The sequence below is a fragment of the Microcaecilia unicolor genome, chromosome 4 (assembly GCF_901765095.1).
Source record: "Microcaecilia unicolor chromosome 4, aMicUni1.1, whole genome shotgun sequence".
In the NCBI taxonomy this organism is placed as follows: domain Eukaryota; kingdom Metazoa; phylum Chordata; class Amphibia; order Gymnophiona; family Siphonopidae; genus Microcaecilia; species Microcaecilia unicolor.
In genome coordinates, this window is record NC_044034.1 from 153516806 (window position 1) to 153534254 (window position 17449).

The 17449-nt window shown below is 44.7% G+C and overlaps 1 protein-coding gene across 1 annotated transcript in view; it reads right to left on the reverse strand.

The window, feature by feature from the left end:
- Positions 1-17449, reverse strand: part of ABTB2 (ankyrin repeat and BTB domain containing 2) — a 197272-nt gene that overhangs the window by 17533 nt on the left and 162290 nt on the right. The window contains exons 4-9 of the mRNA XM_030200768.1: positions 12307-12459; positions 11452-11617; positions 9436-9525; positions 8281-8382; positions 4727-4823; positions 745-880 (exon numbers count right to left, since the gene is read on the reverse strand). Of these exons, the coding sequence (XP_030056628.1) occupies positions 745-880; positions 4727-4823; positions 8281-8382; positions 9436-9525; positions 11452-11617; positions 12307-12459 (744 nt within the window). The remainder of the gene's footprint in view (positions 1-744; positions 881-4726; positions 4824-8280; positions 8383-9435; positions 9526-11451; positions 11618-12306; positions 12460-17449) is intronic.

The window sequence follows — 17449 nt, forward strand, 5'->3', positions numbered from 1 at the left end:
TTGTTTCTTGCCACATACTGGGCTGTTAGAAATAATAGGTAACTTGATAGTGACATACAGATCAGCCTCATATATAGTGTCTTTCAGCCACTGGCTGGAGCTGTGAATGTATCTCTGCACACATAAGAGTGCGTTGCACTGATCTTATGAGCTGGGATTCCCCCTACAGGTAAATGCACTGATCTCTTTCTCACAGCTGCAGTCTATACCAAGTCTTAGGGGTCCTTTTACTAATGGATGTGAAGCTGTAAAACTTAAAGCACGGGAAAATGCTTACTGCAAAGCACATTAAAGTCCCCCACAACCCCCACACACAAGTTCACAGGGGGCTGGAGATCTGGTGGATCTCCAGCCCCCTAACCCCCCCCCCCCCTTGTATCCCCTCTAAAAAAGCACTGGTGGCCCAGTGGGCTGCGAATCAAGCCCCCCCCCCCCAGCCTGGTGGTCTAGCGGCCATCTTCCCCACTCCCTGTATTTGTTGGAGGCGGGAGGTAATATACACCCTCCTCTTCCAGTAGCACCACCTTGAAAATGACGGCACCCAGTCCTGCCCAGTGCATACTGGGATGCACTGGGCGGGGCTTCACACCATGCTGTTGTCTCTGATCATAGGGGTGGTAAAGCCCCGCGCTGTTCCAGCGCTATTTTTAGAGTTCTGTTTGGAACAGCACGGGGCTTTTGATCATCTAGGCATAAGGCCTTTATTTTATTTTTTTTAAGGCTCATACTATGTGAATAGCTCACCTGTGACCATGTGCTGCTGAGTGACTGAAGCAATTCATGTGCTCGTGAAGTGATGATGTCATTCCGTTGGCTTCCAGCATGCTCAGCAATGGGTCCGCTCCTCTGCTCAGCAGCAGACTGACAAGCTCATAGTTCCCTGTAAAGCAAAAGACAAAAAGAATGACATGAACTATGCTTTGTACCTATCACGGAAAGAAAATACATAAAAGACTTAGAAAATGGTACCATGGGAGCAGTTTTAACAATGACCTTTCAGTGGACTGGTCCCACAGTTCAGAGGTAGTGCTATGCACTGCCATGCAGGAGATCTTGTAATTCCACAGTTTAGCTTCTGTTCTCCGGGCTGCCGATCTCTGGGGACGGGGGTGGGGTAGTTGTATCGGTGGCACCGCAATGTGGATTCAGGTCAGGGCTGGTTTAATCATTAGGGGTTCCTTTTACAAAGGTGAACTAGCAGTTTTAGGGTACTCTAATCATTAGTGCATGCTAAACACTAGCAATGCCCTTAGAAATATATGGGCAACTCTAACGTTTAGTATGTGCTTATTTTTAGCATGCACTAAAAACGCTAGCGCACCTTTGTAAAGGGACCCCTAGGTAAATTAGGCTGTCATCTAGGGCAGCAGCATCTGGGTGGGTCATGTATGTTCTAATGTGCATGTAGCCAGTAAGAAAAATGCTTAATATGGCCTTTGATTATTTTGGGTAATTGCTAATGCTGTTGCTTCTTTTGGGATTTAACAGGTTTTTTTTAGTTTTTTAAAAAACTTTTTTACACAAGTGTTTGCATACATATACTTTGATTTATTTCAAGAACCTTTTTCAAAAGTGCCTAACTGGTGCCCAATTGTGCGCATATGTTTTAGAATAATAAGCACTTACTTGCGATTGGCGCCACTAATTGCCAATTACACGCATAAGTGCTATTGTGTAACATACGCGCCAATATTGCTTAAGGGGAAATTCTATATATGGTGCCTTATAAATTGGCGCTGTAAAACCACGCAGTTAACGTGATTCTATAAACTATGCCTAAAGTTAGGCGTAGTTTATAGAATATGCTCACGTGCCATTGTTGCGCCTAAAATTTAGGCACTTCCATTTAGGCTGCCTAAAACCAGGCCGAAATATCTGCGCCTAAGTTAGGCACAGATCGGGTGTATGATTATAATAGTCTGCATAGTTTTTTGAAACACCCACGACCCACCCATTCCACAGCCATAGCCATGCCCCCTTTTCGAATGTGCGCATTGTAAAATACGCCTAGTAAGTTGTGTGCGTAAATTCTAATTAAAGCCAATTAGTGCCGCCAATTGTTAAATACCAATTATTGGCACTGAATAGCTTGTTAATTAATTAAGTTGTGTGTGAAATTTGCACAACTTAAGGTGCCATATATAGAATTTGGGGGTTAGTTCTTAATTGTGAGGGGTGTAAACATGGGCGGAGTTTGGGTGAGTCACGGAGTGTCTCTGGAATACGCATGTAACTTATAGAATACAATCAGGCACCACTAACTTGGCGTAACTCTCGGTGCCAAACTTTAGGCGTGCCAATGTGGACTTACACCAAGAAGCCATTATAGAATTGGTGCCTAATTCTTGGTGCCAATTTATAGAATTACCACCCTTGTTTATAAGAACAGCTTTATGTGTTTGTGTTTTATGTTCTTTATTCACACATTAGTTTATCATATATTTTCATGAATATATTTTCTCTTTCTGATTTATTATTTATATATTTAAAGATCATGTGCTTCAGAATTATTAGTTCTCTAAAACAGTGTCATGTACTTATATCAACGTCTATCACTGTGCACCAATTTAAATAGTGCTTTTATGAATGTGTCTCTTATGCATGTTATTTGACATATTTATTGATTGGATTACTATTGTTTTTGTTTTCAGTTTGTATGTGAATTGCTTTCACCCCTGATAAAGGCTATGGGTGAAACATGGCCATGTCAGGTTTTATTGTCTGATTTTATTTGTTTCTTACGAGATTGAATATAATATAAATTGGAACTGCTTTTGTTTATTTTTCATGGGGTGCTGTTCCCCTACTTCTCATTATGTAAATACTAGTAAAACAGGCCTGTTTCTGGCAGAAATGAAATGGGCGCTAGCAAGGTTTTCCTACCCCCTTTCCACCCCCACCCAGGTCATCGATACCGCCGCTCCCCCCTGTCCGTTTGCGCACCCACCCAACATACCTGTGCAAAGACGATCAGGTGTTTTGTAGAAGCAAGACGGCACCACGTGCAGGCAGCAGCCATTGGCTGTTGTCTCTGAAGGCGCTCCTCTTCTCTGACGTCGCTGCACTCCTGCGGGTTCATCCACCAGGGGCATTGACGTCAGGGTAGAGGAGGAGCGGCTTCTGAGTGTTGAGCTAATGCCTGCTTGCTGCCAGCATTTTCTGTTTGGGTGGGCGGATGGAGAGGGGGGAGCGGCCTTATGGATGACCTGGGTGGGGGTGGAAGGGTGGTGCAGTGGGTGCGGAGACAATGTGTGTGTGTGTGTGGGGGGGGGGGGGGTGGAACGGTGACAGGCTCTGGGGGGCGTGGCGGCAGGGGCGGAGAGAGAGTGGGGAATCGCTGGGTGGGTGGAGGGGGGGAGAGAGAGTTGTGCAGGTCTTTTGAGTGGGTGGGCGGACGGAGAGGGGGGAGCGGCACTGGCTGTTGTGATGTTGTGGGTGGGGTGGTCGCGTTCGGGACCTTGAGGTGGGTGGAGTGTTGTGCGGCTGTGAGCTTGGGGGGGGCGTGTCAGCAGGGGTGGAACCCCGGGGGGCGGTGGGAACTTGTGGAGATCTCCACCCTCATTTGTCAGGACGTTGTGACGCGAGGATGGGGCACACCACGCTTCACAGTTCTGACTTCCGGTTTCCAGGCATGGGCAAACAGGATATCTCTGGCGCCTCACAGTTCCGGTTTTGAGGGGGTTTTGAGGCTTCATTTAGAACGTTGAGGTTGCGAATTATGTCTGGAAGGGGCGTGGCTGAGGGCGGGTCTATGAGTGACAGTGAGTGGTGCATGAGTGAGAGTGAGTGTTGCTGACAGCCTAGACGTCAGTGTTTCCCTCCCACAGAGTGAGCTTCAGAATGTTCCAGGTGAGAATTATTATTATAGATTTACAAAATAAGTTATGGTGTCCATTTGTGCAGGATTATTCTGGGAAAGAGGATACTGGGGTAATAATGAGTAATCATGATTGATGAGTTTAGATATCAAAATCTCAGGGGACAGGGGCTAACTACTTTACCATTCCTCTATAATGGAATTAAAATACAACACAGCAGGTATTCTCCCAAACTAATGAAACCTGGAAGTCTACTGAAAAGGTCCATAGCAGGGACATAGTCACAGGGGGCCTGGGCCCTTCCACTTTTGCCTCAGGCTCCCCCCCCCCCCTCCAGAAGCCAAATGTACAACTGCTGTAGTTTGTGGGAATCCCCAAGCCCGGCCAGGTGAAGAAATCCAGAGCCCATGACCGCTGAGAAGTGGACCAGCACAGTAGTGAGCAGCAGCACATTGAGCTCCTGATACTGGCACAAGTGGGAGCAGTTCCTGAAGCTGCTCTGTGAGATCAGCATCGGACAGTGTTAACCTGCCAGTACTCAACATGCCAGCACTGCTGCTGACAGAAGCTCGAAGTGGAAGTGCCGTGTTTCCACTTCTCAGCTGACTCGAGCTCTGGATTTTTTTCAGCTGGTGCTGGCAGAGGTTGGGGGATCACCATCATCTACAATATTCATAACTTGATTTTTTTTTTTGTGGGGGGGGGAAGGAAATAGAAAACAAGTGACAGATGCTGGGTGGAGGCACAGGAAATGGGTTGCTCAGTCCACCTATGTTAACCTCTCCCCCCCCCCCCCCAAAAAAAAATCGGTTCTGGCTATACCACTGGTTCATGGTCTACTTCAGATCTGGAGACCCACACACACTGCCTCGTCAGTCTATGAAGGATAGCATCTTGCTTGAAATCACCTGCGGCAGAAGCCAGCTGAAGAGGGGTCTCTGCAGAGTTGTCCTCTCCGATACTGACAGCAGAGCCCTCGACAGGTGCACCAGCATCCAGGAGCAGCTAGGGGGCGAGGGTGGGGGGAATCAAAAGCAAAGGGCTCAGAGCAAAGAGCATAACTTAGTCACAAAAACTAAATTTCATTTTTCAATTCACAAACCACTCAAGCACACATATAAGCACACATTGCACCACAAACACAGGCTGTTGTTGTGTCCTCAAAGATGAACTTTCCCAGTGAAAAGCGAATAATGTGAAGTAAGAAACAGCATGACAAATGCAATCTTACAATGATATAATGCAAGAACCATGAAGCAATTCACGCTGGCTTTCTGCTAAAGCAGTTAGAGACAGCTTGATCTATTTTACATTCAGCATCAACTTCTTAAACCAGCAGAACTAAAATCTTCAGTAGAGAAATGTGTCTGTTCCTTGGCTCAAATATTGCTTCTTGCAATCTTATTCCTATGACATGATCAGCCTTTATGAGGGCAGTCTTCAAAAAGCCTTTTACCCAGGCTGTGCGAAAACATGCCCAAGCTGTGCATCCTTGGTTCAACAAAGCAGACAGATTCAGAGGATGGTTAAGAAGGAGACAAAAGTGCTTTTGCATTTTCAAAACTAAACTATGCAAGTTGAGTTTTCAGGGAAAACATATCTACAGAAAAATGCTGAAGCAGATCTCTGTGGGTCCTTTTCCCACACACAGTTTTGAAAGGGCAACTATACTTGTATTTTCCCTTTGAGAACTGGTATGAGGTCTAGAGGGTGGGGGGGGGGGGGGGGAGTGAATGAAGACTGCAACTACCTGCATAGTTCTGAAATCTATTCCTGAGTGATGCTTTCACAGGCTTCTGAAAAACATTGTAACAGCAACTCTACTAATCATTTTTATAGTGCTACTAGACATATGCAGTGCTTATATGCAGGTACTTTCTCTGTCTCTAGAGGGCTCACAATTGAAGCTTTTGTACTTGGGGCAATGAGGGCTTAAGTAACTTGCCCAAGGTCACAGGGAGCTGTAGAGGGAATTGAACCCATGGTGCTAGGATTAAAGTCTACTGCACTAACCATTAGGCTACTCCTCCATTCCTGTTGAGTGAGATCTAGGAAGGAAGGAGTAGCTGTGCTAAGCAGGAGGAATCTTCCAAAACCTTAAGCTCTAAGGGAACAGTTCTCTAAAATGGCGCCTAGAGGTATGTGCCTCTTATGCACATCAAAGGCGTCATTAATTGACAATTAGGTTACTGTGTGCACTAAGCACTATTCTATAAGGTAGCATCAAAGTGCCACAGCGCCTAACTGCAAGGGGACGGAGCATGGGTGGGTCATGGGTGTGCTTCCTAATTTATTTATTTTTATTTATTTATGACATTTATACACCCACATTATCCTGAAAACAAGCTTGAGTTCAATGCGGCTTACAGTTTAGCTTAAAAATACAGAGTTTGAATTTCAAGAATTGTGAAGTAGTATGATGAAGCGGCTGAGAGTAACAGATTGGCAAATAGACTACAAATATTGATAGATTCGCAATACAGAAAAGAGACAAGATTAAAAACTGGTTATTGTTATATTAACTAATGCAATGAATTCTGGAATGAACTGGTGAAGAAATGAGTTTTTAGCAATTTTTCAGAACTGTAAGTAGTTAGGATGAACTCTAATAGATTATGGGAGAGAGTTCCAACATTTGGTTCCAATATAGGTCAAATCATCAAAAAGCACTGATTTATATACCACGTTTTTAAAATTTGGTGGACAAATTACTTGCATAGTTGATAAAATGAGATAAATTATGCATGTCACAGTGCACTTAGGTGTGCCGCCAACTTATGCCTGCCATTGATATGGAGTAAGAGGGCATGCCCAAGCATCAGTGCGCAAATGCTGACTTACACTAGTATCCTATAATCAGTGGTGTGCTGGATCCGGCTCGCACCGGCTTGCAAGAGCCGGTTGTTAAATTTTTACCATCTTGCGAGCCGGTTGTTCTTCAGGGCGAGCCGGCTCTCCTCCCTCTCTCCCCCGAGCTACAGGGTCCCATGCTCCGAGTCCAGTGTGCATACCTGAAGAAGGCAACCACCCTGGTTGTCCTGTGGATTCTTCGGGGCAGGCAGGAAACATCCCCAGACTTGCCTGCCTGCTGCCGGCGCTGACCTTTCCCCACTGCCAGATCGCTCTTTAAAAATGGCCACCGATATTTCCAGCAGCGGCCTCGCGAGACTTCTGCTGAAGTCTTGGAAGCCGCCCTTGTAAGTCTCGGTGGCCATTTTGAAGAGTGATGCAGTAGCGCCACGGGAGAGTCAGCGCTGGCAGCGGGCAGGAAAGACTGGGGATCTTTCCTGCCTGTCCCGAAGAATCCACTGGACAACCAGGTTGCCTTCTTCAGGTATGTACTGGACTCAGAGACTGGGATCCTGTGGCTCGCGCAGGGCAGGGCGGGGGAGGAGGAGAAGAGCAGAGCCGGCTTGCCCTGCACCACAGAATCTCAGTCTTCCTGGAGAGAGTAATGCATTGCCCCCCTCCCAGGCTCTCTCCCCAGCTACAGCCAGCTCTGTAATTTGGGGGGGGGGCGCAGAGGTGGACCGGGGAGACAGCCCGTTGTGGGGGGGGGCATAGTGGTGGACCGGGGAGAAAGCCTGTTGTGGGGTGGGGTTGGGGGGTGCAGAGGTGGACTGGGGAGAGAGCCTGTTGTGGGGGGGGCGCAGAGGTGGACCAGGGAGAAAGCCTGCTGTGGGGTGGGGTGGGGTGGGGGGTCGCAGAGGTGGACTGGGGAGAGAGCCTGTTGTGGGGGGGGGCGCAGAGGTGGACCGGGGAGAGAGCCTGTTGTGGGGGGGGGGGTCGCAGAGGTGGACCGGGGAGAGAGCTTGTTGTGGGGGGGGGGGGCACGTGCAGACCTGGACTGGGGTGAGAGCCTGTTATGGGGGGTGGGGCACAGATGTGGACCAGGGAGAGAGCCTGTTGTTAAAAATTTACCAGCACACCACTGCCTATAATGCAATCTTGGCACGAAGATGCCATTTTAGAATTGGTGCTATGAACATGGCATTGGGACTCTTAAACTGAGGCACCAATTTATAGAATTGCTGTCTAAGATTTATTTATTTTTATTACATTTGTACCCTGCGCTTTCCCACTCATGGCAGGCTCAATGCAGCTTACATGGGGCAATGGTGGGTTAAGTGACTTGCCCAGAGTCACAAGAAGCTGCCTGTGCCTGAAGTGGGAATCAAACTCAGTTCCTTAGGACCAAAGTCCAGCACCCTAACCACTAGGCCACTCCTCCTAAAATGTCAGGATGAAAGAATCACAATCAATTCATTTCATATGATTGCCATTACTGCTTCCTTAAGCACTTGTGCAAGTGAGAGTTAACTACCAGAAGGAGAATAACAATTAAACAATTAATCTAATTGTATTCTTCCTGGGTAAGAAGAATATAAAAGGAAGCTTTCAGCAATTGTCCCTTCTCCTGGCTGCAGATTCCTGGTTGCCAGACCTGGAAAGGATCTCTTACCTGCACCACTGAGATGTGTCCATGCAGCACAGCGAATGTGAGAGCTGTCCAGTGCCGGCTGTCTGGGTAAACCGATGGGTATCTGGGAGAGTGCCCAGGAACCTGGAAGGAATAAGAACAGCCACACTGGGTCAGACCAAAAGTCCATCAAGACCAGTATCCTGTTTCCAACAGTGGCCAATTCAGGTCATAAGTACCTGGCAGAATCCCCAAAAGTGGCAAGATTCCAGAATCCCAAAGAGTAACAAGATTCCATACAGAATCTCAAATAGTAGCAAGATTCTGGAATCCCCAAAAGTGGCGAGATTCCATACAGAATTTTGAATAGTAGCAAGATTTCAGAATCCCAAAGAGTAGCAAGATTCCATATAGAATTTTGAATAGTAGCGAGATTCCAGAATCCCAAGGAGTATCAAGATACCATATAGAATTTTGAATAGTAGCGAGATTCCAGAATTCCAAGGAGTTTCAAGATTCCATATAGAATCTCAAATAGTAGCAACATTCCATGTTACCGACCCCAGGCTTTCCTCAGGTCTACCTTAATAACAGGTCATGGACTTTTCCTCCAGGAACTTGTCCAAACTCTTTTTAAACCCACCTACACTAGCTGCTTGTACGACATTCTCCAGCAACAAATCCCAGAGCTTAATTATGTGTTGACTGAAAATATGGTTTTCTCTGATTTGTTTTAAGGTCACTACTTAGTAATTTCACAGGGCATTTTCTAGTCTTTGTACTTTTCAAAAGAGTAAACAACCAATTTGTACTTAACCTTTCCATTCCACTCAGGATTTTACAGTTCAGTAATCATATCTCCTCCAAGCTAAAGCCCTAACCTCTTTAGCCTTTCCTCATAGGATTCTATCTCTTCCATCACTGTGGTCATCCTTTTCTGCACCAGTGTAAACACATAACAGAGAAACTTTTGAACTTCAAATGAGGAGCTAGCTCACATGAAATGAGTATAATACATCACTCCTCCCACCCCATTCACACCTCAAATCCCAAAGCTTAGAGAGAAACCTGCACTGTCTGTCTCTCCTGGTCTGCTGGAGCCTGGTAGCTACGGTTCTCCAGATGCTCTTCTAGTTATGTCCATTCCGAGAAGAGACAGCTGTGCACTCTCTCCCTGTTTCTCTCGCTCTCACTTACTGCTGTGTCTAAGCTTGCTCCGGCATCAATCAGCATCTGGACCATAGCTTCATCACCAGCAGCACAGGCATACATCAGGGGTGTCATCCCCTAAAAAGAAGAAAGACCATCTGCATTACTCCTGTGTGCTCATCACCTGACAGACACTGCCCAGAGCTCTCTAGCAGATTTTATTCATTAATAACATTTTCAGCAGTCAAACATTTATATTCTATCAAATTTTCTAGGTGAAGAGCAATACAACACAAACATCAGTTTAAAAAATAGTCAAGAGAGAACCTAAAAACAAGATTCCATAAACTAAAATGCGAACAACATATGTCTAGACAAATGTCAGTGTGAAGAAATGCTTTAAGCTTTTTCCTAGAAGTGAAAGGATCGTTTCAAGCTGCACTCAGTAGAAACAGTTTCCACAGTTGAGGTGCAGCAATGAAGATAAACAAAAGTGAAATCCCAACCCTTGATATTTTGCTGCTGAAATGTTGAAGAAGGAACAATTTACATAATGAACATAAGCGTTCCTGTTGCCGTACTGGGACAGACTGAAGGGTCATCAAGCCCAGTATCCTGTTTCCAACAGTGGCCAATCCAGGTCACGAGTATCTGGCAAGATCCCAGAACAGTAAAACAGATTTTATGCTGCTTATCCTAGAAATAAGTGGTAGATTTTTCCAAGTCCACCTTAATAATGGCTTATAGACTTTTGTTTTAGGAAGTTATCCAAACCTTTTTTAAACCCCACTAAGTTAACTGTTTTTACCAAATTCTCTGGCAACAAACTCCAGAATTCAATTACACGTTGAGTGAGGAAATATTTTCTCTGGTTTGTTTTAAATTTACTACTTTGTAGCTTCATTGTATGCTCCCCTAGTCCTAGTATTTTTTGAAAGAGTAAAACACTCCACTCCATTCTGAAGAAAGTAGAATAGTAAAGAGCCCAGTTAAACTCTGCAGATAATTTCCTGTGAGGCTCCTGTATGCTCCCCATTTCTTTTCCTTGGGTTCCTTCTTTATTGTGAGAGATACCATTGGGTGAATTCTTTGTAACTTTATTTCTTTGTTCATATTTATGTAACGAGTGAATGCCTTTTCTGTATCATATATATTTCTTGTAAAACTGCTTGAAATCAATAATAATCATGATAGAAATTCTGCAGATATCAAGCAAGTGCTGGTGCTTGTTTGTCAAATAAAAATGCTTACTGGAAAGCAATTCAATACAGATTACAGAGTTGGCTGTCTAAACCCATAAAGTGGTCACCTGAATGTTTTCTTTTTCCAAAGAAACCTCTAGGCCTTACCAAATTGCAGGCCTTATTGGTTCGCCATGCAATATCAGCTACTAGGGTCATTCTGGCTGCTCAATGGAAATCTCCTTTGGTACCTTCATTGGTTAAATGGGTAAATAAATTATGGTACATATGTGAAATGGAGAGACTCTGGGCAATTAGTTGTCACACTCTGACCAAGTGGGAAGCTATTTGGGATCCTTTCTTGAAACACTGCTCCTGCTGAAAGCCGGAGATTGGGGGGGGGGGGGGAGGGGGAGATAATTACAAAAACGTGTCAGAAATCTTAGAAGTGCATGTGCACTTATTGTCTTAGGTTTGAGAGCTAAATGCATAATGTCCATGTTCTCTCTGGGTACTGGAGGTTGTGTTTCTCCTTTGTTGTATTCTACTCGTTTAAGTAGCTGTTTGTGGCTTGTTGTTTTTCTGTTATGTCTCTCAATAATTAATAAAGACTTCTATAAATTAAAAAAAAAAAAGACAGTTTCTGTGGGCTAGGCTGGATGTGGCAGTCTCTAGTGAGGACCCAGGGCTAGTGTTAGACATTCAGGGGCCCAGGGCAGAAACCAGAGGCAGGGGGCCCAAAAGCTGGCCTTCAGCCTATGCTTCCTTTTGCTTGAGGCAGATTTGGGGCCCCCTTTAGTATTGGAGCCCAGGACAATTGCCCTGTTTTCTACCCCCTAACACCGGCCCTGAGGGAGGCCCAGCCCTCATCACTGTGGGCTACCTGCTCATCCATTGTGTTCACGCCATCCAGTCCCAGTACAGCTATGGACTGATTCATCAGGTCGGTCCTGCCACAGTTTAACATTCGGAAGCCCAAGTCCTGCTGGAATTTTTCAGTGGCTGCTTCAGCATCTAATCTTCTAAAGGAACTATAACAGCATTCAGGCCTGTGGAGGGGCACAGAGTTACACAGTGAGCTGCCAAGCTTGATAATGTGGGAAACTGTAAGCTGAACAGAAGCAGCACTGGGCGTACTCAAGGACAGAAAGGGGGTAAGTCTCAACAAGTTACCTGAAGTTAGGCGCCGGGATAAAACGTGCTAAGTGTGAATTTTATATTGGCTATTGCATGTGCAGTTGTTGTTATTGTAAGTCCACATTTACGCGCTTAACTTTAGGCACAAGTACTTACGCTAGCTCAATGTCTGGCGTAAATACTCACATCTAACTGTAGCAGTAACTGCTAGGCACGACCTCGACCCCTTCAGTCCCCTCCCAGATTCATGCCCCCCTTGCAGTTGCATGCGATAGATTTTGCGTGTACAATTTATAGAATGCCAACTAATGGAAGTTATGCAGGTAACTGCTAATTAGTGCCAATTAGCACCAATGGACACCAATTACAGCCAATATTAGTAGTTAATGCCAATTAGCAGCTTATTAGCATAATGAGTTATGCATGCAACTGACATTATTCTATAACATATGCATGCAGCTTTGCTCGCTAAGCATAAAATGGGACGCGCAAGATTACAGAATTAGGGGGGAAATGCATGGCCTGGTTTCTTTCAGTCACTTTGAGCAGTCAAGTGATCTAGCAGTGCTCAAGGGTGGGAGAAAAGTTACTGTTCACATACTTCAGCTGCCGAAGCTCACAGTCCAGGCCAGGTAAGAGCAGTCTGGCTGTCTGTCGGATGTCATCGCTGTCCACGGTCAGGCTGCGGCGATGCTCAGCATAAGTGATGGCGACACGGATCCATTCCATCAGCGGTGGGAGCAGCAAGAACGGCCTGTGGAGGAATGAAAAGACATGAGACAAAACCCAAATAAATAAATAATAAAATCACACCCCCATTATCAAAGTTCTTCTTTGGGCTAAGGCAGAGGCAGGATGAAAGGGTGGATGTCTCTGGTAGGGGTTTTCCAAACAAGTATTTGCACAGTAACCAGCTGGTTCTTGTTAAAGAATTCCTCCTTAGGAAGTATAGGTCAAGCAGTCACTGCACATCACAATGGAAGTTATGAATTTCAGAATTCCACTCTCTGTTTTCTGTCCAATAACCAATTCCTAATCCACAGAAGGACATTGCCTCCTATCCTATGACTCTTTAATTTTCTCAGGAGTCTCTCATGAGGGACTTTGTCAAAAGCTTTCTGAAAATCTAGATACACTACATCAACCGGCTAACCTTTATCCACATGTTTATTCACGCCTTCAAAGCAATGAAGCAGATCGGTGAGACAAAACTTCCCCTGGCTGAACCCATGCTGATTCTGTTCCATTAAACCATGCTTGTCTATGTGTTCCATAATTTTATTCTTTATAATAATTTCTACTATTTTGCCTGGCACTGACCTCATGCTTACTGGTCTTTAATTTCCTGGATGACCCCTGGAACCCTTTTTGAAAATCGGTGTTACATTGGCCACCCTCTTATGTGTAAACGAATTGCAAATTACAGAACGCTATAAAATAACAAGCATTAACCATATCATCATGTTCAAAACCGAATATGAATAATGGGCATTGAGCTTTAACTTAACAAATCATAAAAAAAGCAACGAGAAATCAGAGATCAAGTGTTTATTTCAGTAGGATTTAGTAGTCTGCAGTGGAGATGGGGGAGCTGACTGCTCTGAACCATGACCCTATTGGCCACTTCTAGTGTTTGACAGTAACAGACTAATGTCTATAACATGATATTGCTAACACCATGTATTTACTGAACATTTAACACAGAACAAGAGATAGCAACAATCACTGAACAAGTAATTTTCCTACACATACAAAACTAATTTTAATGGACTCTTTTCTGCTACTTATTATTATCACTTTCGTGATTTGTATCATGCATACCAGATGTACTGCAATGCAGTACAGAGACACAAAAAGCCTGCTTCAACTCCATGGAGCTTACAAGCCATTTAAGATGGACAGACGGAACACACAACAAAAACAATTAAGAGGATGGTGTGTTTTATTTAATGGAGCATTTTCATTATCATTAAACAAGATGCTGAGGTTGTAAATATTTAAAGAGATCTCCTTTTATTGTCTGTACACTGTCTTAAGGAGAATCTCCGCTTACCAGATGATAAAGACTGGTCAGCTTGAGAATGCTGAAATATGTCCCTTCCCTACCTGTCACACTGCAGAGACACTAATGAGTGAAATTTTGATGATATTCCTAAGTTACAGTAGTACATGGATGATGTCACTGAAGTCTGGAGATGAATGACGTGATTCAGCACTGAAGGCACTGCCCTCCCCAGATGGGGGACTTCACTCTGGTTTGTGTCTCTAGAGTCTGTCACTGCTCTGCCATAAGTTTCTGCTGCAGTTGTGACAGTTAATATTCACAAAACAGAATTAAAACTATCACCATGAACAAGGCATTGAGTACCAGGCAGTGAATTTCATTTTCCCTGAAAGCCTTAGAAAGATCTGGATAGTGACATCTTTGGAAGCCTTTTGCTGAAGTGATCAGAGTCTTTAAAGCTTTGAAGTGTCACTTCTCAACAGTGAAGGAAATCACTCTGCAAGAATGAGATTGGTGTAATCTCCATGCCATAAATAAACTCCTCCTTTCTATTTAATGTGAGTCCCAGAAGAAGACCACCAAACACCTCGCCAACTCCATGTAAAACTCAAAACTGCTCCAATTAATCATCCAGTGAGTCTCACAATGCTCATTGTTTCATGGAAATAACTACCATTGCAATTTACACCCACACTTCTAACGTACAGCACAAAACACTCATTAAATAAATCTGCTGTGACCAGTGAAAAGAAAAATGAAATCACGTGAAGCATTTGTCTATAATGCACTATCCCTGCAGGCATTCACTCACTGCTTCATGATACACTGACAAAATGTTACAGTACCTCCAAGGAGCGAGTTGCCTGGCTAGACCAAAGCCAAGAGGTTAGAGTAAAGATATTTTCAGGGTGGACTGACACCTAAAGATAGTTTATTATCACCTTCAGCTAAGGTAGGCTAAACTTTTCAAGGTACCTGGAGGTTTTGCACAGTCACTAAGGGGAGAACATCCTTAGGTACTGACTCCTCATACAAACCTCCTATAAGCTACTACTACTACTACTTATCATTTCTAGAGCGCTACTAGGGTTACGCAGCGCTGTACAGTTTAACAAAGAAGGACAGTCCCTGCTCAAAGGAGCTTACAATCTAAAAGACAACATGTGCAGTCAGCTTACAATCTAATGGACAACATGTGCAGACAGTCAATTGGGGCAGTCTAGCTTTCCTGGATAGAGGTAAAATGATTAGGTGCCGAAGGTGACATTGAAGAGATGGGCTTTGAGTAAGGATTTGAAGATGGGCAGGGAGGGGGCTCTGCGTATGGGCTCAGGGAGTTTGTTCCAAGCATATGGAGAGGCAAGGCAGAAAGGGCGGAGCCTGGAGTTGGCGATGGTGGAGAAGGGAGCAGAGAGGAGGGATTTGTCCTGTGAGCGGAGGTTTCGGGTAGGAGCGTAGGGGGAGATAAGGGTAGAGAGGTAGTGGGGGGCTGCAGATTGAGTGCATTTGTAGGTTAGTAGGAGAAGTTTGAACTGTATGCGGTACCTGACTGGAAGCCAGTGAAGTGACTTGAGGAGAGGGGTGATATGAGCATATTGGTCCAGGCAGAAGATAAGACGTGCAGCAGAGTTCTGAACGGATTGAAGGGGGGATATGTGGCTAAGTGGGAGGCCAGTGAGGAGTAGGTTGCAATAGTCAAGGCGAGAGGTAATAAGAAAGTGGACGAGCATACGGATGGTGTGCTCAGAGAAGAAAGGGCGAATTTTGCTGATGTTGTAGAGAAAGAAGCGACAGGTCTTGGCTATCTGCTGGATATGCGCGGAAAAGGAGAGGGAGGAGTCGAAGATGACTCCAAGGTTGCGGGCAGATGAGACGGGGAGGATGAGAGTGCCATCGACTGAGATAGAGAGTGGGGGGATGTGGGTTTGGGTGGAAAGATAATAAGCTCTGTCTTGGCCATGTTCAGTTTCAGGTGGCGGTTGGACATCCAGGCAGCAATGTCAGATAAGCAGGCCGATACTTTGGCCTGGGTTTCCGCTGTGAGAGAGATAAAGCTGGGTGTCGTCGGCATAGAGATGATATTGGAAGCCATGAGATAAGATCAGCGAGCCCAGGGAAGCTTCCGGTCAAGCAGTCACAATAGTTGCTTTCTACCCATTTGGAAAACTAGAATAAAGATTTTTTGTGCTTCCAGTTAAAATCATAATCCTAAAGGAAACAGTTTTCTAAGATTAGTGATGCCTCTCCCTATCCCACCTGATTTCCAGGTAAAAGCCTTAAAGCAATTCAAAGACAGCTTAATTGTTCTTCATGTTACCATTCTTGCAAATTGAACAAATATAAGTGTTTTGTTCTTTCCAGAGGGGGGAAGTTAAGATACTGTGGGCAGAAGCACAATTGGACACAAAGGCTCCAGGGGGTTTGGAAAAGGCAGTTTGTAGTGTGCAGGTGGAAAACCACAATGGTTTTATGTTGAAAGAGAAATCAATGTGCTCTTTACAGTAGTTTCTGCCATGCTGCCCAGCACTGACATCAGGCTCACTGGTCTGTAGTTTCCTGGCAGCCTGAGTACATAGCTTCGTGCACTAGAGTCAGGACCATCAACTGGATTCTATGGGGTAAATTAAATAAGTGGCGCCAAAATGTAGGACCTGGGAAGATGTGCGCTGAGCGTGAATTCTATAATAGCAGTTCTGAGACAGGCGTAAGTTTGCAATTTCACACCTAACTCCAATTAACCCCCACTTATTCTGATTTCCAGATCATTTATAAATATGTTAAATAGCACCGGTCACAGTACAGATTCCCTGTGGCACTCCACTATTCTCCCTCCTCCACTGCAAAAAAAAATGGCCATTTAACTTTACTCTGTTTTCTATCCAATAACCAATTCCTAATCCACAACAGAACATTGCCTCCTATCCCATGACTCTTTAATTTTCTCAGGAGTCTCTCATGAGGGACTTTGTCAAAAGCTTTTTGAAAATCTAGATACAGCTCACCTTTATCGACATGTTAATTCATGCCTTCAAAGAAATGAAGTAAATTGGTGAGGCAAGACTTCCCTTGGCTGAATCCATGCTGACTCTGTCCCATTAAATCATGTTTGTCTAACAGGCTTATATTTGAAAGAGAAGAGCACCCATCTTTCGACACAAATCGGGAGATGGGCGTCCTTCTCCCAGGGTCGTCCAAATTGGAATAATCGAAAGCCGATTTGGGGCATCCTAACTGATTTCCCACCCGTCGCAAAAGCACATTCCCTCAGTTTTTCTTTCTCCGTGTTGAGGTGTGGTAGTTTTTTCTGCGCTCCTCCCAGGCCCAGGAAGAGTCTTTGAGTTGTATTTTTCTTCTAATTTTACTTTATTTTATTACTATCGTGTTAAAAAAACACAGGGTCCCGTACTTCTGTTTAGTTTAGCCCCTTTTTAAAGTTTTCTTTCTTTTTCGACGCGGCCGTTTTTAAGGCCACGCGTTCGGGTTATTCCCTTCTTTTTCTGCCCTTTTTTCTTTTATCAGGCACAATCGTGCCCTTTAATTTTGCCAAAGCCTTTTTTCCTTCCATGTCATCGAAGACACCCAGCGGCTTCAAACGTTGTACTCGGTGCAACCGGACCATCTCAGGTACCGATACCCACGCCTGGTGTATCCAGTGCCTTAGGCCCAACCCAGCTGCTTGCAGTCTGTGTCTTCATATGATGAAACGGACCCAAGCGTTTCGAGAAGCCCAACGAGAAAA